This window comes from Artemia sp. Qi Xiang Cuo, unplaced genomic scaffold (assembly GCF_049724085.1).
Source record: "Artemia sp. Qi Xiang Cuo unplaced genomic scaffold, ASM4972408v1 HiC_scaffold_2985, whole genome shotgun sequence".
NCBI lineage: Eukaryota > Metazoa > Arthropoda > Branchiopoda > Anostraca > Artemiidae > Artemia > Artemia sp. Qi Xiang Cuo.
This window is the reverse complement of record NW_028300380.1, coordinates 304,912-329,742: the sequence shown is the minus strand read 5'-3', so window position 1 is coordinate 329,742 and position 24,831 is coordinate 304,912. Positions and strand designations below refer to the sequence as shown.

At 35.4% G+C, this 24,831-nt stretch overlaps 2 protein-coding genes across 2 annotated transcripts in view; both read right to left on the bottom strand.

The window, feature by feature from the left end:
• Positions 1–522: 522 nt before the first annotated feature.
• Positions 523–13,444, bottom strand: LOC148938743 (uncharacterized). The gene is made up of 3 exons (XM_089107571.1): positions 13,331–13,444; positions 9,118–9,321; positions 523–738 (listed from the first exon to the last, which is right to left on the bottom strand). Exons 1-3 carry the CDS (start codon positions 13,349–13,351, stop codon positions 523–525), a joined length of 441 nt encoding a protein of 146 aa, XP_088963697.1. The 5' UTR covers positions 13,352–13,444.
• Positions 13,445–16,817: 3,373 nt separating this feature from the next.
• LOC148938742 (tyrosine-protein phosphatase Lar-like) overlaps positions 16,818–24,831 on the bottom strand; it is a 31,239-nt gene continuing 23,225 nt past the window's right edge. Inside the window, exons 6-7 of the mRNA XM_089107570.1 lie at positions 21,357–21,505; positions 16,818–16,893 (exon numbers count right to left, since the gene is read on the bottom strand). Of these exons, the coding sequence (XP_088963696.1) occupies positions 16,818–16,893; positions 21,357–21,505 (225 nt within the window). The remainder of the gene's footprint in view (positions 16,894–21,356; positions 21,506–24,831) is intronic.

Sequence of the window (24,831 nt, the reverse complement as noted above, 5' to 3'; positions counted from 1 at the left end):
AAATAAGACTATGTCTTTTTAAATATTCGAAAAGGCACCAAAAGTGGCTAAATAAGTGTGAGAATTCCTCCAACAATCTATTTTTTAGATTGAAATTTATGCTTGTTGGCTTATATTGTGAAATTCAGATTTTCATAAGCCGATGTGACTCAGGTTACTGTACATATTTTCAAAGCTATAGCCTTAAAGCAATTCATAACCCTAACATATAGACACATCCGTTGTTTTAGAGATAAGGCCAAGTGGGCTACAGACGGTTTCTTCACTAAAGTTTGTACATAGCTCACTCTGACTGAGGACGTACCTTGGAAAGGAAAAATTCTTAATAAGAGCTCTTTTCGGCTTCTGATATCCATAAGAAGACCCCTCAAGTTAGGTTATCCCATGAAAGCCATGTGTTAATTTTCCCTGGCCTTACTATTTTTTTAAGTTTGACGCTCGCAGTCATTACCTTTATTTATTAATAATTTTTATTGCATAGATGTAAAATCATGTTTTAATGTTAAAAATGCATTACAATACCTAAAGTGACAAGAAATTAATTACATCTAATTCTATTATTTCTCTTTCATCCTCTTCCTTCTTTTTCATGATACTACAGAAATCCGTCTCTCTGATACGTTGAATCTCATCTGTAAGCGATTTAATTTCAGCGTCTTTTCTATGTAGATTCCCCTTGGCTTTGCTGTACTCAGTTTTAGCTGCCCTCTGCTGCTCCTTGGCTTCAGAAAATTCCGGCTGAAAGATTCCAGAATCCGTTAGAAAAGAATCCAGATTTCACAATCCTTAATAAAAGAATCCAGATTCCAAAATCCGTAAGAAAAGATTCCAGAATCAGTAAGAAAAGAATCCAGATTCCGTAATAAAAGAATCCATATTCCAGAATCATTAAGAAAAGAATCCAGATTCAAGAATCAGTAAAAAAAAAGAAAAAAAAGAAGCTAGTAACACAGCCTAAAGATTACACGGAACATCACACATTTCGTTACAGTAACTTACAGTGGAGTTACCTGAATGCATTCAACGGAGTAAGAGCTCTTCGCGCCAGGACCTATTACAAGTGAATGAATTGGTGTAGTTGAACATTTAATATTAACCGTGATAAATTAGTCTGCTCTGAGCTGAACTTATGAACTTTGATATTTGAACTTGGATAAGTTTCTAAAGGATGGGAAAGAGAAAGAAGAAAATGGATGAATCTTTAAGCTTGTCTGCGTCTACGGCAACGATTCAAGGTGATGGAGTTTCTATAAAGGCTTTAGCTGGAAGTATCAGTTTGATATTAGAAACAGTTAAAGGTAATACTGCCACCTTAGAATCATTCAAATCTAACATCAAATCAATTGAAGATAATGTAAAAAAATTGGAAGAAACTGTTTCTGAATCGAGTAAAGAATTGGCGAGGCTGATACCGCGTGTTCAGAATGTTGAATTAGAGACGGCAAGCTTTAAAAATCAAATATCTGTGTTGGCGGAGGAAAATATAGCACTTAAATCACATATCGACAATATATCGCTTGCTATGATGAAATTGGAAAGTAATGAAAATGATAAACATTTAGTGATGTGGAATGTAAAAGTTCAAGATGAAATAAGAGCACAGGAATTACGGTCTAAACTTGTTATTGAAGGCCTTGATCTCCCAGCCCCAAACCCAGTTAAGTTGGTGGATTTCAGGGAAAATGCCAAATTCTTGAAATTTGAATTGCCATCGAGGTTAATCAGGAATGATATTTTGAAGAACGCCAAGAAACTGAAAAACAAAAAAATTGGAGGATTCGAGAAAATATATCTGACGGATGATGCGCCAAAATCTGTTCGTGAAGTTCGAAAGAGGTTGCTTCATGTGAAATTAAAATTATACGATTTTGGAATTGACTCTTGGTTGTCGAAAGGTGTACCCCCCTGCCTAGTTATCAAGCGGCGAGATGGAACGAATGAACGACTAACAGTTAGTGAAGGTTTCGCTCTAATTACTTACCTTGAAAGAAAACATGGTTGTCAAATCGCTAATATGGATACATGATTTTTTTTTTTTTTTTTTTTTTTTTAAGACTGATTGTGTTGATATGATAGTGGATTATTTTTGTTAAATAATGTGAGTATAAGTGTTCGATATTTATTTGGGTTGAAATAAAAAATGTGGTGGGTTCTGGGCGGTTTGATGTATTTGGGTGCTATTATTATGATTAAGAATCTATTTAGTGTGAGTTTTAGTGTTTGTAATTTTTTGTGGGAGAGGCATGGGGGGGTACTCTTTGGCGTGAGATCAGTACATGATAATGGTTAGTCAAGTTCACGAGATCCCAACATCTAGGCTGGAGGAATTGGAAAGAAATTCAACCCCTTTTAGTAATTTATTCCAAACGCCCCTAGCCCATGATAATATTGAACTTTTAAATTATTTTTTATTCCCCCCAAATAAATATTTGTTTTCTCATGAAATAGTTCATGAAAACCCAAACATGAGGAGACTATCTTTTTGGAACTGCCGTGGATGAAGGAGCTGGCAAGATGCAATAAAAAACTTTTTATTTGAATCTGGTACTGATATTTTTGGAGTTTGTGAAACATTTTTAGATGAAATTTCGGCAAAAAAAATTAATATTAGTGATTTCCAATTTTTTCCCGTAAGTAGAACCCAACAAAAGCAAGGTGGTTTAGCAATACTGGTTAAAAATTATATTCCAGCACGACTGAAAGAAGAATTTTTATATTTGAATTCGGAAATGATTTTCTAAAGTTGTATTGTTGAATGTTTTCTACCAAATAATGATAAACTCTTAATTGCTGTAATTTATCGTCCTCCCTCATCAAATAAGCCAGATTTTATTGATAATTATGAAAATACGTTAAGTGTGATATCAAATCTCAGAATGCCATTTTTAATCCTTGGGGACTTCAATATTGATTTAATGGGATGTCTCCCATCTAGACAGCAAGGAATTGACCGACATGTCCTTCAGTTTTTAGAGTGTAACCTTTCTCATTGTATGAACCCAGTATGTTTTATTCCGACACGAATAACAAATTCTTCTTCTTCTCTGATTGATAACATTTTTGCACCTTATCCTTGTGAGGCTACATTCGTGGTTATGGAGGATACATCTGACCATTGTATTTTAATGTCTGACTTCAAAGTGCAAAAGATAGTCAATAAAGAAAATCATATGAAGAGGAGAAACTTTTCACAAGTAAATATGAATGAATTGAAATCTAATCTTAGCGATGTAGGATGGAGTGAAGTTATTAATGAGAATGACCCCAACATATCTTTAGATATATTTTATCGAATTTTGAATGAAAATTTGGACCTTCATTGCCCATTTAAAACTACGCACCGGAAAAGAACCTCACCCAAACAACCCTGGATAAGTCCATCACTTCTAAAATCTATCAAGGAAAAAAATAGACTGTATAAGATAAAAATGAAATACCCCTCAGCTCATAATGTACAGCGATTCAAAAATTATAAAAATTTGCTAGTTAAAACTCTCAGAACAAGTGAAAAAATGTATTATGAAAATGTATTTAAAAAATCTGATTCACCTAGGACTACATGGAAATTAATTAAGGAAAAAATTGGAAATAATATTAAAAATCTACACCCTGAAGTGATCATAAATGAAAATGGTGTTGAGTTGAAGGGGAAAGGATGTTCTTGCAGATTATTTTTGTCATTATTTTTCTCATCTTAGTTCTACCGTTGAACTGGATTCCCCTGAATCTCCATCTGATTCATATAAAGAATATCTCCCGCCATCCGAAAATTCCAGTATGTTCCTGGCCCCTGTCACTCTCGGTGAGTTCCAGAATGTAATTATGAATCTAAAGAGTGGTAATTCTCTAGGTCTAGATGGACTATCCACAAATATTCTGAAGGAACTTGCATGTGTAATTCATGTCCCGTTGCTTCATATTTTAAATGCATCTATGTCGTCAGGGATCTTTCCGGAAGTATGGAAATCTGCACGAGTTATTCCAATTCATAAGAAAGGTGATAAGACAGATATAGGTAACTATCACCGAATAACTATTCTTTCCCCCATATCTAAGGGTATTGAAAATATTATTCAAAAAAGAATTGTCTCGTATTTTGATAAAAAGAATTTATCTACTAAAAATCAGTTTGGATTCAGGGCGGGTCATTCTACTGAACAAGCTATTGCAGCGCTAATTTTGGAGATTAATGATTCATTAAATGATGAAAATCATGTATCTACTCTTTTCTATGATATCAAAAAAGCATTTGATACGCTAAACCATGAAATTTTATTGGAGAAAATTAATAATGCAGGTATTAGAGGTAAAGGCTTAGATCTAATAAAATGTTACTTGCATGGTCGAAAAATTCAGGTAGAGGTAAATGGGCACCTGTCAAGCCATATTGTTATTGATGATGTTGGAGTCCCCCAGGGATCAGTATTAGGGCCATTACTATTTTTGATTTATACAAATGACCTTTCGAGGTGTTTACCCCAAGATAGTAGTTTAGCAGTAATTTTTGCAGATGATACGGCGGTGACAGTAAAAGCTAAAACCCCATCTTTCTTGGCTGAGAAAATGGTGACAGCAATGAATTCTTTGAATAAATGGTTTGCATGTAACTACCTGGCTCCGAACTTTTCTAAAACTGAATTCATGATTTTTCGGCGGTCACAGCGGGCAGTAGATAAAATTACCATAGAAGAGTTAATTGTAAATCAAAGTAGGATAAAAAGAGTAAATTCATTTCGTTACCTTGGGATTATTCTTGATGAGCTTTTATCTTTCCGTAAGCATTCTGATTATTTGAGATTGAAACTTGCCCATAACTTAGGTTGTCTTCATAGAATGAAACATGTATTTTCTCTTTCCATCCTTAAAATTTTATATCATTCTCTAATTAAATTATATTTTAAATATTGCCCTGTAATATACCTCAACACATTTATGGTCCATCTCCAACCTCTTCAGATAATTCAAAATAAGGCGGTTAGAATCCTGGGTACTTTTGTTCATCGCCCAGTGAGGCTTCAAAATCTTTCAGAAACCCAAACTTTATATCTTTTTCTCAATATACTTAATCTCGAACAACTGAAAGACCTGCATACAGCAATGTGGTATTATGATATCCAATCTTCGGCAAATTATTTCCATGATCTGGGCATAATTGAGACTCCCATTTCTTCTTCCCACCACATCCGCTCCAAGAAGTATCGCCTTCCCCCAATTAAATTTGAAAGAGCTAGATTCTCAATCAGATAACAGATCCCTCATATTGCAAATACATTTAATTTAATAGATGTGTCCCCAAGATTCAAGAGCCGATTTTATTTGAAAAAACATATTTCAAAAATTGTTCTTTGCCTGGATGTTGGGATTGGTGAATTTGGATTTTAGTATGAATTTTGTTGTGGTGTTCTCGCGCTGGGGTGGCCTCCTCTGTTATCTCCTACCATGTGTGTCTTTTTTTTTTCATTATTGATATGTTTTATTTCCTATTTCGGAAATTTTTTTTTTTTTTTTTTTTTTGGCCGACACATCGAGCCCTGCTCCCCGTCGGCCAGTTTAGAAAATAATTTATTCATGTAATTTGTTTGTTAAATAAAAAAAAAAAAAAAAAAATAAAACTAAAAAGGCGTTATTTGACTTTTTTTGCACAACTGGGACTCGTGCACAAACAGTAACTATCAGTTGAATTAATCCGTTTTGAAAGTATCTCATTTGCTTTTAAATCTTTCATTTCTGTTCACCTCCTTTTCTCATTCGTAGAAATAGTTAGAAAATGGAATCTTTGATATCTAAGATCTTGACATATAAACGTGCTTTTCAGTTTTTCCTCTGACATGTTCAATTTGTGTATTATAACGTAGCGGCTTTAAATTAGCGTAGGTATAAAGCTAGACTCACTCTTTACGAAATTAGAAAGCTTGAATTTCACTTTCACAGTCAGATATCCGGCAAAACAATGTCAGCATATGGACATATTTGGTCCGATTTTGTTTTGGATCAAAGTAGAAAAAATGTTTACAAGCCAATTTGTTGAGGTTTTTCTTTCTTAGCAATCAAGTTTTTGTCTTTGGAGAAAATTAATTAAATTTAAAGACCTATACCAAAAAGGAACAGCCTATCTACTCCTAATTTTTCTGCTACTCGTATAGTAACATCTAATATGAGGAGGAGCAGCGGGGAGATCCGTCATTTTTGGCTCTTAAACTTAGTTGCCTTGAAGATTCCATACCCAGCTTAGGGGGTCAACCGTATTCCCTAGCCAAATCTGAACCTGGCTGTAGACTCGGAACGATGCCGTTCTGTCACGCCATACTGGGTTGCGACAAAACATCACACATTTATGGCATCGGAAAAGGAAAAGCACTTCAGCTATTGTTATCCAGCTGGAGTTTCAGAGACACCGGTACCCTGTTTACCAAAAAATCTGCATCTCATGATGAGATAGCTGCGGCTGGAGGGAAAGCTTTGCTGATACTATACAACTGCCAGGATCTGCCAAGTCTTGACACTGCCAGGAACCAAGGTTTCCAGAGAAACGTCAATACTGCCACCTCATTCGTACACCCGCAAGAGCTGCCTCCGACTATGATGGAAGCGAAGTATCATTCGTTTCGAGCCTACAGTCAGGTTCAGATTTGGCTAGGGAACACGGTAGACCCCCCTAAGCTGGGGATGGAATCTTCAAGGAAACGAAGTTTTAGAGCCAAAATGACGGATCTCCCAGCTGCTCCTCCTCATCTTCTAAAGACTGTGATGTGTTCTTGCCGATCTGATGGTTGCAACCGTGAGAGATGCTCCTGCAAGAAAACGGCCGGGAATGCACCATAGCTTGTCGAATATGTAGAGGAGTTTCGTGCAACAACGCGATGTGTCCAGAAGATGAACTTTCTGAGGATAAGCTTTAAGCCTGTGATTTAATTTTCCCTGTGATTTTTGTTCCTTTGATCAATCAGATGTGTATTTTTCTTACGTTTTATTACAAACAATTTTTACCCCGTCGTTTTATTTTGGGTTTAATGGGTATGGATTTTGTTATAAAAATCAAGCGAAGATCAAGGGTTTTTGGGAAGGTTGGGGGGGATGGGTAGTAAAAAGATCTTGGAGTATCTCAGAAAACCTAGTTTGTCAACTCAAAACTGATCTAGAAACTTCCATCGAACGCTTTTTTTTACCTAAAAAGTTAAAATTTGTTCATTTTTGTTAAAAAACAGAGTATTTCTGATTTATTTTTTATATTTCAGAGAAACTAAAATCAGATATCGTTTCAGTTTTTAAATCTGATACAGAAAGACATATCAAACACCAGTTTCATGATATTTCATTTTTTTCCAAAAAAATAAAAAATTAATAAACAAAAACGACGAAAAAAACAAGTTTGGCAACGAGTTAGGGGTGGGGATTTTGGATATATTGTTCAGCAATTTTTTCTGGTCCGGATGTTGAAGAAAGCATTACTTTATCAATTTGTTCCTGGTTAAGGCATTTTTTTTCCGTATTATTACTGTACTAATTGTACTAGATAGCACTAATTGTGTTGTGAAGCAACACTACTATTTTCGTAGTTAAAATTTTGAGCTGTGATTAGGGCTCTATTACTCAATAACGGTAAGAGAAGGAATTTTGATATATTCCGCTTACAAGGATCATGAGACTGAGATAAAAAGTTTCTCAGAACTTAATTTTAGAATTAATTTTCAGTCTATTAAACATTATAAACAAGAATCAAAAGGAAATTCTCGTAAATCCAAAAGCAAACCTCTTGGAGATCATTTAATGTCGGACTCGTGTAGATTACGCATAAATTTAGTTACTTGAACTATCACGTCAATAATTGTGCATTTCTTCTAGATTTTTGGAAACATATCTGGAAAAGTCAATCTGGGAACCAAAAATTCAGCTTTTTTTATTTATTTAATATTGCCAAAATACGGTAAGCCTTATCAAGCTTGTTGCACTATGAAAATTCTATGAAATTCTATTTATAAAATTATAATTTTTATCAAATTCTCTGAAATGTTTTGAATGCATATAATGATCAGTCCCAGAAGTAAAGAAACACGACTAGCTTCGACCCTCCTCAGATGAAAGGAGGAGAAAACGGAAGAGGAAGCAGGTTAAGGATTTTCGTTTCCATCAGATCTAAGAGAAGTGATTGTCCTATTTGAACCAAACTTGATAAGAAGCAAAAACTAGTGCCATAGCTCTACTTTTGGACTGTCCAGGCCAAATCCAACAACTGTTGGGGATACGAAGAGGAGAATTTCTAAATTCTTGCAATGAGGCCATCCACTAGAAAGCATAATTGGGTCTTAACCACACTTGTTGGAGAGTAATTTTTAAGGGCATTGTTATGCATTTGTTAAAACCAGCATAATCCCGCTTTCCAAGCCTATGAAAATTTAAGGTTTTGAAAACCTAGCTACCCAAGTAATTTAACGCGACTGGGCTACCAAATCTCAGTCAAACTTAACCGGAGGAAAAATTATTTGAACTAATTATACTTTTTGAGATCATTGCCTATTTAAAAATCTGCGGTAAAAGGGATTCCTGAAAAGTTGTAAGGTATCAGAAAAAGTTGCTCGATCTCAATCAAACTTAGGTATGAAGTTAGAGACAGAGTTTGGCCCTTTGGGAGTTTCCATCTGATTAAACCCAACTGGGTGAGGGGTCCCTAAATCATTAATAAGAAATATGAGAAGAATATTGTCAGATCATAACAAAACTTGGTAAAATAGTTAATTTTCCAAGTATGCCTTTCGGAGATTATAACCCTATCTGAAATCTGAGTGAGAAAAAAATTTCTGAATTCTGATGTCTGGTCTCAGCAAATGTTAGTAAGACTTAATATCTAATATACCCTTTCCTTTTTTAGACGTCACATTCGACTTTTGCTGGGAGAGAATAAATGGGTACCCTAACCTATTGCTGTCAAGATGCCTTTCTGAAGAAGGCACCGGATTCAATAAAACCAGGGCTAAACAGTAGCTTCACTTCAACATTAGCAACAGATAAGTAGAAAATATTTTCGAGATAGTACTCAAGATATTAATAAACATTTTATTTTGAATAGTTTACTCTCGCCCTTCAGGCCGTAGCCCATACTCCACTGATATTAAACCATACCTGTAAATGAACGATTCTATTTTTCAGTTCATCTGATTCCTTGGCACCATCATTACCTCGAGTAACTATTTCTGCTTCTTCCTGCGTTAGAGTTGAAATTTTTTCTTCAATAACTTCGACTGCTCCTTCCTCTGTGATGATTTGAGATTTCTTCTTATTTATCTCAGTTTCAATATCCTTTAAAGCCACCTCAGCTTCTTTGACCTAGAATTCAGAATAAGTAATTTATTGCTGAGACAGAAAATTCTATTCTTCCAAGAGCAAATAGACCACTCTAGCCCTCGTTCCTTCCTCCACCTCCATAGGCAGCCCCAGCTAATAGCTGAAGTAGTTCCACATCGTTCTTAAAAAATTAATAAGAATACCGACTACCTTGTTTTTTTCTAGTATGTCTGTCTCTTCCCCTATTTTCCTCTCACCCCCCCCCCGCCCTCGCATGCTATATCAACAATCGTAGTTAAGGTTTTCTTTTTGAAATTCTAAAAATTATCTTTCCTCCAGTTAATTTTTGTTGAGAATTCCTCAATATTGCATGGTTGACTCGCCACTCCGTTTTGCAAGTCTAAATAACCTATAGTTTACAATCGCTATTTCTTATATCATTCTTTGCAATACAGTTCTTTACATATTTGAAAGAGTGAGACCTGACTTGACTTTTATTTAACGAAAACACATACATAAATTTTGTACAAAGGAGAAGAGAGGAATCTAGTAATGTCTCCTATATAAAAAAAAAAATAGGAATTACATTTCCCGCTAACATAGCTTCAAAAAAGAGAAGAAAATTTGATAAGAACATAACAATTTTTCAAATAAATTTAAAGAAGAAAAAAAATAACAAGAAGAAAACGTAACTTAACTATCGACTCACGGAGATAGGGATGGGATTTACTTGAAATTTATAAATAAATCAATAATACAATCAATCCCCACTACTGTAGGCTGAAAGGACCATCTTTTTCAATTTCTTTTTATATATGTATAGTGATGGTGATTCACTTACTAATTCAAATAACTTACATTAATTCGCAATCTGAGGAAGTTGGTATTTTAAACTTAGTCTTGATCTTTCATTTTAAACAAACGGAAAAAGAAACTTAATTCTAGCTCTTCATAAATGGCAATGTTTATTTTCAACCAAAAGTTTCATACTATGGGAAAAAATTATTTTTATGTTGGATTTTCAAAAACCATATGCCCAAATTAAGGTGAAAAATTTGTTGTAAATCAAGAATATCAAGAAATAGAAAATATGTTTTAATTTCAGATAATTCTTCTGTCTTCCTAGGGTGTGCTAAAAAATGGTCCAGGATTCTTATTGATTTTTTTTTTTAACAATTTGGAGTCCTCGTAAATGTGAAGGGAAAGTCAACATCCAAACGCTCGGGCAATGCTGGAAATAACATTCAATTAATGAAAAATATAAATTTCTCATGATTTGGTATGGAAATAGAAACTTTAATCTATGCAAACAACCGAGATTCCTGGACATTGTTGCTTTAAGTTTACTAATATGCGCCTTAAACGACAGAGTTGAATCAATACAAATACCTAAATATCTAAATACATCTACTCTTTTTATGGAGGAAGCTCCAATATTAATAATTTGAAATGACACACGCTTCACTGACCTCAAACTTCTCCCAAAAACCATAAATTCCGACTTCTCTAAATTAGGTATTAATCGGTTAGCATGAAACCAAGAATTTACATTCAAAGCAACAGTCTCCAGGGACAATCGTAGGTCCTCCTCGTTGCCCGCCTTCAAACTAATTGCTGTATCATCCGCAAACAATATTGGTAACTCATCACCTGAAGGCATGCAATTTGGAATATATCAAAAAAAGTATCGGCCCCAATATGGACCCCTGCGGTACTCCTATACTTTCTAACGGAAAAATAGGAGATGATTCTTCAGAAACTTGGACTTTAAAACTTCTTTCAGATAAATAGGATCTCATTAAATCCAGAGCTATTCCACGGATTCCTATATTTTCCAAATTGTCAAAAAGAATTGCATTATATATTGTATAAAAAGCTTTTTTATGTAAAAAAAAATAGTTGCCGGCAAATAACTATCATCCATAACCTCTGATAAGAAATGACGTAAAGCAGCTACTGCTTGCTCTGTTGATCTACCACTCAAGAAACCAAACTGATTAGGAGAAAAAAACTTATTCTTTGCCAGAAATGAAACAAATCTACTTTTTATTATCTTTTCAAAAACTTTAGAAACAGGCGATATTGTAGTAATAGGCCAATAATTATTTGGGTTATCTTTATCACCCTTTTTAAACAAAGGTAAAATTTTAGCAACTTTAAGACAAATTGGGAAACATCCATTTTTTATACAAGAATTAAAAATATATAAAAGCGGCTGAAAAAGTACACCAGCTAATTCTTTAAACAGAGAAGTCGATATACCATCACACCCTGTCGAAAATCCATTTTGAAACTAGTAACGGCTTTTTGGTATTCCGAGAACCGGATAGGGTACATAAATATAGTATGATCTACTTTATTTGGTAAATATTTTCTATGATTATGGTTCCAGCAGAAATTTGGTCCACCAGACCATGTCCAACTTTTCTAAAATGGTCAGCAAATGCTTCCGCCATCCCTCTCTCATCAGTTATCTTAACTCCTTCATGACTTGTAATGTGAGATGGAATATTTCTTGTTTTAACATTATTTATTTTTTTCATTTATTATTTTCCATGTTTTCCATCTTAACTCCTTCATGACTTGTAATCTGAGATGGAATATTTCTTGTTTTAACATTATTTATTTTTTTCATTTATTATTTTCCATGTTTTCCGAGGTGAATCACATTTACGAAATTCATTTGATAATATTTTGCTTCCGCTTCAGTTAACCGATTTTTATATTTTTTAAATTTTTCAATATTAATTTCATTTGGGTACTGCATCTTCACCTTATACAATCTATTTTTTTTTCTTTTATACTCTTTAACAGGCTTTCAGTAACCCATGGTTTACAAGGTAAATCCTCACTCTTTCTTGATACCATAGGACATACTTGCTCAAATATTTGGTTAAATTTACTATAAAATAAAACAATTGACTGATTCGGGTCTTCAACATTTAGGACATCATTCCAAACTATATCTCTATTTTTACTTTCATCTCATCTATCTTTTTCTGGTTAATTATCCTTTTATAACTTTTATTTGGTCTCTTTTCACGTTCCACTCCTGATCCAGAGAAGTCAGAAACAACAACACAATGATCAGATGTATCATTGAAAATAATATGGGTATCAAGGCAATTTTCAGATGTAAAAATGTTATCAATAAGAGTTGCATGGTTATCACAGATTCTTGATGGTAGTAAACAAGCAGATGACAAACCATGTAAAAATGAAATATTCAAAAATTCTAATCCCTTATTCGAAGTAGAAACATTATGGCGCATTAAATCAATATTAAAATCCCCCATTACATAAAATGGATGGTGTTGCTGGGTGAGGGCACCTAACAACGATTCATATAGACTTAAAAACTCTTGAACACTAGACGATGGTTGCCGATATACTACAATTACCAAAAAAAACATTTCTTCCATCATTCACTTCTACTACATAACTCTCAAATAGCATCTCAACAGTCCAAACCATACATGCATTACGTAAAGAAGATGCAAAAACATCTCGTATAAAAATACCAGCTCCTCCTCTCTTATTCTGTTTTCGACTAGCATCAAAAAAAATATAATTTTCATAATGTTTAAATGTACTATTTTCATCAAGAAATGTCTCACAAATTCATAACACATCTGTTGACGACCTTTTAAAAAAAAATCATGCAAAAAATTTAAGCTGCTATTTATTCCCCTACAATTCCAAAATGACAGTCGTTTAAATTTTTTATTTAAAGGTGGAAGATCATGACAAATAAATATCTATTTTTAGGTGCATTATAATAATTTGGCAAATCTTGATCTTGACAAAAATCTATAAAAAAAATATTAACATCAAGAGGATTTTTTTCCAGTTCCTCCAGCCCACCAGCAGGGATTTCTATAATACTTAACTCATCCATAATCCAAACTCAACAAAAATTTCGCATCCCATCTCCGTGAGCCGATATAAATAAAAGTAGAACAAATAAAAAAATAAAAGGCAACAAAAATTTCAAAAATAAAAAATAAGAACAAAAAAATAATACATAAACACTACTTGACATCATACTCACTTTAACGATTATCCTTATCATCACCCGAAGGCGAGCGCAATTTAATCACGGATACCTGAGTTAAATCACAAACTAATAAAATCATAAGTCCACTCAAACATACTAAATAATCACTTTAATCTACTTCCGATACATTTTTTATGCATCTGACTTACACGACATTATACCACTTATGCTTCACTTTTTGCTCATTCTCAATCAAGCATAATACAGGTGGGAAGACTGGGGGGATCCAAGCACTAATTCCCTTTTCTCTCCATTCTTTCTGTTCGATTTTCAGGGAATTACGAATTTCACGAGCACCTTTCGTCACATCGTCTGTTATATAGACATAGGGAGATTCACTTCCGGCTACTCTTCTGAACGGGTTTTCACCGTTCTTTTTCACTGAAGAATACAGAATTTGTCCTTATCATCCTGGAGCTGGATTTTGATGAATCGATCCGTAAACTCAAGTAGTTCAAATTGGGTATTAATCCCAAGATGTTGGGAAAGTAAGCCGTCAACATGCTCCTAAGCTTTTGACTTAGATTTACCTTTAATGTTCCATAGAATAATATTCCTTCTTCTATCCATGTGTTCTACCACAAGGACTCTCGTAGCTAACTCACCAAAACCAGGCTCCTTTGCTATTTGTTTACGTAGTGCCGATATTTCCTGCTTGATACTGGATAACTCATTTTCGTGGGTCACTTTTGCTAATTCCAAATCTTCAACACGAGACGTTAGGGACGCTAAACCAGAATTAATGTTACTGATTTCCCTTTTTATTTCCAAAATATCAGTCTTAGTTTCTTCGACGATTGCAAGGATTTTATCCAACTTTGAAACATTACCAGTCGATTCCGTGGATCCTCTAGACTCGTCCAAATCGCTTTGTCTTGATCGCTTTCCACTTTTCTTAACCATATTGGTATCCAATAATGTTTATAATTTTCAAACATATCTATAAACGAACGCCCAAGATAATTCACTAGGCACTTCTCTGTCAACTTAACAAATAATTTTTTGTATTGTTCTCTATCCAATAATGTTTATAATTTTCAAATTGATCGATAAACGAATGCCCAAGATAATTCACAGCAAATTTTACACAGCGCTCGCACAGGGGATGTTACTACTCCGGGTGCATTGAATGAACTGAAACTTTTTAATTGTCTAAACAGGCAAACAAATAAACATTTATCAGCTAATGTTTTTCTCAGGAAAAATACAAAATTATGCTCTTTTAGATACATGGCTAAAACCCCTGATGTGAAGTTATTGGAGGTACTGAATTTGGTTATGTAATTTTCCGAAATACCTAGCCATGTATTTCGGGGTTTTCCCTTCCCTCTCCCCTTTTCTAAGCAGTTTTTTTTATGTTAAGACCTTAGATAGACTACTTTAACCTTAAAGAATTTTACACATTTGAAATTCAAATGAATACCAGATTCTTTTCGTTTATATCGAATACTTCGTGGTAGCAATTGCAGGGAGCGACTCGACCCACCGAAACTAAAAAAATCGAAATTCTATCACAATTAATAAATAAAAAAAGTTGGGTCTTTATGTTGATTCCAAAATATATAAAATTCATTGAGTCTATTATTACCCATCAACAGCTACAAGCCTGAGAAAATTTACTTAATTTTGGAAAAAAAAGGGGAAAACACCCCCAAAAAGTCAAGCAATTTAAATGAAAATCACACCGCCGGAATCGGTATATAAGAGAACCCTATTTTAGAGATTTCCAGCTGCTCTATACAAAAATATGGAATTTTCCATTTTTGGCCAGATGAAAGATCACGGATGCGCGCTTGATTTTGTTTTTTCAGGGGTGATCTTTTCGAATGAATGGTCTTATAAGATTGGGAAAGAAGTTATTTGAAAGGAAATTAAGTTCTAGGGCTCTTTTTAAGCGATTTATTGGAGTGCAACTAGCCTCCTCCCAGGCCTTTTTTCCATAATAACGTTCGATCAAAATTTTTATATAGCTGACTCATTCAGCATAGTGAAAGGTCCAATAACTATGCCTCTGAGGATGACATACTTCTTTGAGCTCCCGAGGAAAGGGATGTAAGGTAATAATTTGCCCTTTGTTTAGAAAGCCTATAGCATTTCTGACAAACATAAATGTTTTTGAGAGAATTTTCTGCGGGGGGGGGGATTTCCACGGGGATAATCTTCCGTGGTAAGAAAAATTTCCTGAGGCAACTTTCGAATGGAAATTTTACACGAGGGGGGGGGGGCATTACGTTATTCAATTTGACCACTGTTTACATATAGTATTTGCTATTGGGAAATATTCATAACTTAGTAGAGAGGGAACTTTATATGGAGACAAATTTTTTAGGGGAAAATTTAGAGGGGAGTCACGGCATGATTTGAAAAGCCATCAGAAATTAAATTAAGAAAAAAGGACCAGATGAGAGCAAAGAGAATTTTTCAGGGGGAATTGTCCGAGGTGAATTTTTAACAAGAAGGGACTGGTCCAGGGAGACTCCAAGCAGTGGCGAATTTTCTATGGGGAATTTTCCGCAGAAGGAATTATTTGTAGGGGGAAGAATTTTCTGGGAGTAAAGTAAAATGGGCATAAAACATCGGGATTTTGCGAGTTCAGGGTGCTAGAATAGGTTTGAAAATTAATGTTAAGAAGACTAAGTCACTAAGGCTAGGAATAAGTGAAGATGAAAAGGTGACGTTGGGCAACGAAAAGATTGATCAAGTGGGCAGCTTCACTTACCTTGGTAGTATTATTAGTAAAGCCGGTGGGAGTAGTGAAGATGTTAAAAGTAGAATAGCCAAGGCTCAGTGAGTTTTTTCACATTTAAAAAACAGTTTGGAAAAATGGGAAGATAAGTCTACAAAAAAGATTAGAATATTTAAAGGTACAGTGATGACACTGGTCAAATATGGCTCTGAAGCATGGGCGCTCCGAAAAGTGGATAAAGATTCACTAGAGGTTTTCCAGAGAATTGTCTACGGATTGTTCTGGATACCCGGCTGACCAACCGTATTTCGAACAGTAGGTTTAACGAAAAATGTGGTTTAATCCCACTTTCTAGGACTATAATGAAGAAAGGTTGAGATGGCTAGGGCTCGTTCTGGGGATGAAGGATTACAGATTGCCGAAGATTGTCCTTTTCGGCCAACCGTCAAGCGGCAAATGGAAAGCAGGTCATCCTCGTCTGAGATGGGAAGATGTCATAAAGAAAGATTTAAAGGAAATGCAAACTTCTTGGGAGGTTGTAAAGAGGGAGGCTTTGAATATATTGGGATGGAGGAAGAGCGTGAGTAGCTGTGTTTGCCTCAGACGGATTGTTGCTGCGGTGAGTTATTAGTAGTAGTAAAACATCAAAAAATGTGAAAAAAACCATAAACGTCAGGCCCCGGCACGGAAGGCTTGTCCTCTTGGACAAGCCTTCGCATTGATTCTCTTTGTCCTCTTGATAACTACTTCCTCTTTTTGATTTCATGGCGTCAAGACAGGTTCGATACAACCACCCTAAGAACAATATAAATTCTTTCTTAAAGTTGTGACCTTTTTAGATAATTTGTGGCCAGAAATGCCAATATGCCAGCTTTAAGAAAAAAAAAATATGTAGCCGATTTCAAAGCAAGCTCACGGCACGACTACGCGACAGGGTTGTATATATTTATTCTCATTATCGCTCATGTTCTAACCGCGAACAAAGTGAGTCTCTACGTGGTGTCATAGCGTCACCATAGGTTCAATACAACCACCCTCGGAAAAACACAAATTCTTCCTTCAAGTTGTGAATTCGTTCTGCAACTCGTTGTCGCATGTCTTGTAACCGCTTATTTCTTTGTTCTTCACTTTTTTTGACTCGTTGCAATTGTCATTGACGCAAGTATTCTAACTGTATATTTCTTTGTTCTTAATTCTCATTTACCGTTACTTCAGACATTTTTTTACAATACCCATTAACTTAGCTGCTCTTTTGACTTTTATTTACATAGTAAACAAAAATAAAAACTATTACAGATATAAATCAATACGCTAGTCAAAAATTTAAATTTTGCTAACGCGTACCGATTAACTACATAAACATTCCTAAAGGTATCCTAGATAAATAATGATAATAAAAAAAAACTACATAAATATTTCTAATATTTCTAATTAAATATTACTAATTAAATAATAATAAAAAAGATAGACAATCACCTTCTTTAAACACCCCAGGGGTAACAACAACCGGCCTAATACAACTCCATCCACCTCCATCACTTCAACCAGATCCACTCTCCAGCCCTATAACCCACTCCCATCCCTCCCCAAAGCAAAAAAAAAATGTGGTCTTAGGAGTAGCGTTTTTAGTTGTAGTAGTAGAGGTAGCAGGCGAATATTGTCATGTTGATCGATGCCCTGCTGAGCCTTGTTGTTACAAGGCTCATTGTACATTGCAATATTGCCTTGTTGAGCAAATATTGCCTTCCTTATTATTTCCTGAAAGTTCCAAAGTTCCAAGTTCAAAATACATACCTTTCTCAGTAACTTATATTATATGTAAACAATGAACAAAAGGCCCTGAGGACTGTGGGGAGGTCGAGATCCCCAAAGACATAATTACTGGATCTTTCAACAATACTGAAAAAAATAGCTCTCTAAAATTTTTATCGGATTTGTTCTGGGGAATGATATTCTAGGGAGGAGGGTGGTTGCCCTCTATTCCCTTTTGACTCTTAAAAAGGGTATTAGATCTTCCAACTTCCAGTCAAATTAGCTCCATCCAATCCAAGATTTACACAAACACCTTTTCCATAAAAATCTTATACGCTCTGGAGCATAACTTGCAACCCTTGCCCCTGGGCTCTGGGGGGTTGAGTCTACCATAAAGACATTTTTATATGCTTTATAGACTATTGTGAACAAAACGGCTATCTATCAATGCCGATCGGATGCAATTGAAGAATAGAGGGTGTCAGGAGGGGGGGCTATTTGCCCTACATCACTTTCGACTCTTAAAAGGGAACTAGAACTGTATATTTTTAATTAAATAAGCCTCCACTAAAACTCACACAACCACTCCTTCCATAAGAACTTCATATGCCCCCGGGGCGTAACTTACAATCCTTGCCCCAGATTCTGGGGTGTTATTTCAACCTCAAAACGCTTATGTGATCTTTGAACTATTTTTAAACAAATGGCAAGCTCAAAATTTCTTTCAGATACATTTGGAGAAAATACAACGTGTGTGTGTTTGGGCGGGGGGGGAGTAGCTGCCCTCCGATCACTTTGACTCTTAAAAACGGTAATAGAACTTCTGAATACCAATCCAATGAGCCCCTTCCGAGGTTTATATGACCACCCTTTATATAACAACCTTATATACCCCCAGGGCATAACTTACAACCCTTGCACAGAGAACTGTAGGGTTGTCATCCTTAACGAAATAAGTTCCGGACCTTACAATTGCGTTGAACAAAATTACTATCTCAAAAATCTTGATTAGATATATTAGGGGAAATGATATGCGTGGGGAGGGGGGCTGGTTTCCCTCCAGTTGCTTTTTATATACCATGAAGTTTTGAAAGTTATACAGGGATCCTAGCCTGCGAAGGTGTAGGTGGGGGCGGCGTAGCATTTTTTCGATTTTTTAATAATATACAAAAGAAATAGCGGAACAGCTAACATACCTAGAATAGGATATACCAGTGGCTTTACTACTACTACTAACAATTCATCGCAGCACCAAGCCACCTGAGGTAAGCACGGCTTCGCACGCTACTCCTCCAGCCCAATCTATTCAAAGCCTCCTTCTTTACACCCTCCCAGGAAGTTCCCAGTTCCTTTAAATATTTCTTTATGGCATCCTCCCACCCCAACTGCGGACGACTTGCTTTCCGTTTAGCCCTAGACGGTTGGCCGAAAAGGACAATCTTTGGCACTCTGTCATCTTTTATCCGCAGAACGTGCTCTAGCCACTTCAACCTTTCTTTCATTATAGCCCTAGAAAGTGGGATTGAACCACACGAAAGCGGGATTGAACCACACTTTTCGTACAGCCTGCCATTTGAAATACGGTCAGTCAGACGGGTACCCAGAACAATCCGTAGGCAATTCCTGTGGAAAACATATAGCAAATCTTTATCCACTTTTCGGAGCGCCTATGCTTCAGAGTCATATTTGACCACTGTCATCACTATAGCTTCCAATATTTAAATCTTGGTTTGTAGACGTAGTTTCCTATTCTTCCAAACTTTTTTAATTGTGAAAAAAATACCCTGAGCCTTGGATATTATAGTTTTAACATCGTCACTTCTCCCACCTTATTTACTAATAATTAATAAAAAAAAAAAAACTTTCAACCGAATAAGTTTTTAAAAAAAAATTAAATAAATCCATTAAACCAAAAATGACCAAAAATAGAATAAAATAATCTACCGAGCATACAACTCCCACATTTCAGCATCAATAAATAAATGAAACCCAAAACGAACAGAAATTTCAATAAATAATAGACTCAAACTCAAAAGGAGCAGAAATTAACATGTGTAGGGTTCAAAACCCCTATGCTTTCTAAAAGCTAGAATATAATTTGCAATTTTCTGAAAAAATTTAAATTAATTTGAATTATAATTTTAATATTAATATGATGATATTTATTCATTAAAATATTAATTAATTTTTTATTTATTAAATTTATAAAATTTAAAAAATTTAAAATATTCTTTTTCATTAAAGTGAACTTTTTATTATGTATTTTATAATGAATAGAGGTTTTCAACCCTGATCCCGTTAATTTCTTCTCGCGTTGACTCAAAAATACTTATTGGAATAACACGACGTGTTTATATGTTAGTGTGTGTGGGGGGGGGGGATTATCTGAAAACGTAAACCTGGTAAACTTAAAATATCGCTATAAATTATGAACACCCAACCACTGAGGCCCCTCTAAAGCATATACAACCAACCTTCCTATAAGAACCTCAACTTACAACCCTTTCCCTGAGAGCTGTAGGGGAGGGGGTGTCTTCCTCACATGCATAATTTCTGAAACCTTCAACTACGATGAACAAAATTGTTATCTCCAAATTTGATTTGGAGACCATATGAAGACCATATGAATTACATAAGGAAGTAGGAACTGATTGCAAAAATCATAACAGTTCCAAGGGAGCTCCGGCTGCGCCAGATAACGGATAATTACATAGCCCATCTTATCCAGGGTTACCACCCCTAGTAATCTATCACTATTTTTATCGATTTCATATATTGCCTAAGCACAAAATCACTAGATTATTGAAGGAAATCCCTTAATCAACCAACAAATCATAAAAACCTACTGCATTTTTTTCTTTCCGGGTGGCAACCTTGTTCCTACATGACCTCTTCTATTGGGAAAGGAAATAGCAAGAGGAATGAAAATTGCTGACGCTTTTTTGTTGTCCATAGATTATTCGGTAGAGTTCATAAAAGTTAGCATCAATTAAATAGAAAGTAATTAGGTTTATACATCTTGGAATATTCTGCCTTTTTCTGTGTATTTTGTATATCAACCTATATATAAAATTAAAATATATACATAAATATAAAAAACCATATAAAATACATCAGTGCACAGAGAAGGAGGGGGCATTGTGAATAAGCTAATGGAAAAACTAAAAAGACAATTTTTAAATAGGATTAACTTTGATGAGCCAATTTCACTTCAATGTTTTTTTCAATTTTGAGTTTTTTGTAACCCCCCCCCCTAAAAAAATCCTTTTGTAAAGTAACCTCCTCCCAGACAAATCCTGGATACGCCCCTGCCCTTTTGTTACCTTGTGTATTTCTCAACTGGAATGAAATATTCAAAAACAATCAGTGCACTCATATGGTAGTTCTTTTTACCATTTCCTATCAATGGTAGTTCTTATTAAATTATGAAATAGTAGATATTATAAAGTTTTAATATTTAGTGGAAGGAGGTTTCAATATTTAAAATCCTTTCCTCTTATATACGGCCCTCGAAATTATAATACTTTATATCGGATGATGAAAAGCTAAACTAGAAATATGAGTTCGAAATATATTTCTTACCTTGAGGGCTCGATGCAAATCATGCCTGGGACTTGGTGAAGTCCCCTCTGAGTAAAAGACATCCCAAGAGCGGTCATGGAAGGCTCCATTTTCGGTTCAACACGAAACATAGCAAAGCTTGGACTGAAATAATTGTGAACCACAAGGGACTTGAAATTTGACAGAAACCGTTAACTAACCTGAATTCAACTGGTTCTAACGGACCTTTGGGTTTTGTCTTAATTGCTTCAAGGTTTGGTTCAGTCACAAGGTCGTTTGGCAATGGTTGAAATGTTAAACTCCCGTGAGAATTAGATTATTCAAGTTTATGCGAAGACGGAATACTTTCACATTGCTGTTTAGGCAAAGGTTGACATAAATTTGTAAGATTGAAGGGAAATGTTTTTGGAAATGATCCCAAAAGAGTTTGTCCACTAGGAAAGTCTTTTAAAGTTCACTAAGTCCACAGCACAGTATAAACAAATAAAAATACATGTAAAAGTTGCTCATGAAACAAAGTATCCCCTATGTGTGTGCTTTTTTTTGCTTGCCTTCCGAAGAATATAGTTGGCATATATCAGCAAATATAGGCCTCCAATAAAGGAGCTTAGGGGCCAAACAAGAAATACATTTCTTACGGTTCTGAACCAAATTAAATAAAAGTAGATTCTATCAAATATATATCAATACAATTTACGCGGCTAATTTCTTTGATCCAGTTGCCATGCAATGACAGGAAAAATAAATACTTTCGAAATAAATTATCATATTTTCAAGTTTTGACGTCAATAACATTGAGAAAAAGGGATAGATTAGAGGAAGATGAAAACAATTGTAATAATCAAAGCAATTTTCCATTCGATATACGAGTATTTACGCGTAGCACTCTCAAATCGTAAATATAGTCGTTATAAATGGGTGTCGGTAATCACATAAAATATAATAGGGTAGGGTGAAACTATTTCAAAATAGAAGGCATTAATTTAAATATGCTCCGCAATAAAGCACCCTCATTTTTTCATTGTCCTAATTCTAATCACAAGCTTTATATCAGGACCCGTCTCTTTAATTCAGAACACATCTGATCAAAGCATATTCACCTATCGAACCGGTTCCGTAGGTGACTATCAAACTCTGGAACAAGTATAACGCCCTACGCAACTTGAAAAATTTAGGCACCAGGTTCGCATCGTCTCCGGAGACGCGGACAAAGGGTCACTTTTTTTGTGTGGAGAGGATAGGTTATGTCAGTACTTGTTGTATGTGTTTATACTTTGGTCCACAGTCTTCACATGGAAAGGATACCCTTGAGATTGGAAGATTAGTCTTTCTAGAGTTTCTAGATCCCAGAGAGGTTTTGTTCCCCTGCGCAAACTGGAGAGCTCTAGGGAGGCTGGATTCGTCTTACAGTAGTCTCTGGAGAACTTGCTCCACCCAGGAGGAGATTTGGAGAAAGTCCATTGGGTCCAACTTTCAACCAATCAGAAAGTAGAGTTAGAAAAAGTAATTTCCGAAGATGAGTTTCCAACTTTTCCCAAAGGAATTCTAGAAAAGTTATATACTCTTCTGACGTTCGGAGAGGCTTTCTAGGCAAAGAAATAAAAGTGCCACTAACAATCTTGATGTTCTTGAAATGAAAATTTTCTCCAGAAAAAACTGATCGCCAACAATGAGGTACCCTATTGTCTCTTCAAAGTATTTTCACTTCTTAATGAGGAATGTTTCGTGATTAAGGCAAGGAGAAATGAAATTTGGTGGCCTGCGTTTACCTCCCCCCTCGTGGAAAATAAGACTTTCCAAATTTGATAATTTTATTTGAGTTTTGTTTTTATCATTTTCCGTAGTAGGAATGACTTTGGGGAATTGTTTATTATACCCAACTCCCACAATTTTCCGTTGTCAAAGACTCGACACCAACCCGTGTTAGATGTTACAATCGAAAAAACTTTATCCTTTTATTTGTCCTATTATGGGGGGGGGGGGGTAAAGCATAGCGGGGCGGCCCGCAAAATTTGGTATGCAGATTTATTATTCAAAATATTAAGAAAGAATTGTATTCTGACTTCAAACTGACCTAATACTGTACCCCTCCCCCTCATATGCAAATATATAGCCCACATTATATCTTTCCATCTATTCTGTCACTTGTCTTTGTCTTGTTTCGCGCTAAGCTAAAAGAAAGAAAGAAACTAACGACGACACCGGATTTTTTTCGAGTTTTACACAGCGTAAACTTGAGTGAGTGGTGCATAATACACAAGTACCATTTTCCCCTACGGAAAAAAAACTCAAATAAAGCTCTAAAGTTTGGAATGCCTTGTTTTCCACGGGGAGGGGGTACTTTCCACGGGGGGTTTTTTACGCAGGGGTTATTTTACACGGGGGAGGGGGGGGGGGGGTAAATGTCTAGAACCATGAAATTAAATATTTTTTTGCTAATTATAAACCTACCAAATTGTTCATTAGTTTTCACAGATAGAAAGAAGGCGTACATAGGGGATTTTTCAGGGGGAGGCGGGTTTAGCTTATAAAAAGCTCCAAAAATAGACCGATTATATGGTTCTAGGCGTTTACACCCCCTACGGAAAATATAACCCGGAAAATACATCGTTGATGAAGGGAGATTATTCCCAAAAAATTACTCCCCTTGGAAATTCCTCCGGACAATCCCCCCCCCTGCAGAAAACTCCCCTGCGAGAAATGTCCGTATATTTTCCAGTAACAAATACTATCTGTAAGCAATGGATACATTACGAAACTAAAAAAGGCACTTAAACTTCTACTCTACAATAGGTTTCTCTGATTGTTTAGTAGTTTGGTAGGGGGGATATACCGCTTAGGATTAATTTTAATTCCAAAACATCCCAGCTCTCATTGAGCCATGGTATGAATACAGAATTAGTTCTAAGTAAGAGAGGAGGGGAGGGGGGAGGTAAGACTTGATGTATTCCTGCCGTAACCAGGATTTTTGTTGGGGGGGGGGGACAAAAGCAAAGGAAAAAACACATAAAACAGGTGAAATTGATATCTAATCCCTAATGATTTATGGTCTAAGCTATTATCATGTAAATAAAGAGTAACATTAAACTCCAAAATGAGCAGAATTTACTCCGTATAGGACAAGGACTGCCCCTTCCTTATCCACACCTGTAGTAAGTCGTATAAAGGTTTGAACCCTACGCCTGAGGCATAGATATGTGTGTGTACTTTAAACGAATTGGGGTTACCAGGGTCATTTGCAAAGAGGTATCATTTCTATAGAAGGTATAGTAATTTGAAATATGATGTGGAATTTGATTGAAGGTATATACTTTGCGTACGTGCCCATACCAAACAGGTTTTTCTGGTAGTCCTATTCTACAGGTCATTACACCTTTGCCAAGAGGAGCGAGTATAACTTGATTGGTGATTAGGATTTGAATAAAAGGAATAGTTTTCTTTACAATTCATATTAGTAAGAGAATTGAATTCAAAGAGTGCGGAAGTGCAATAACTG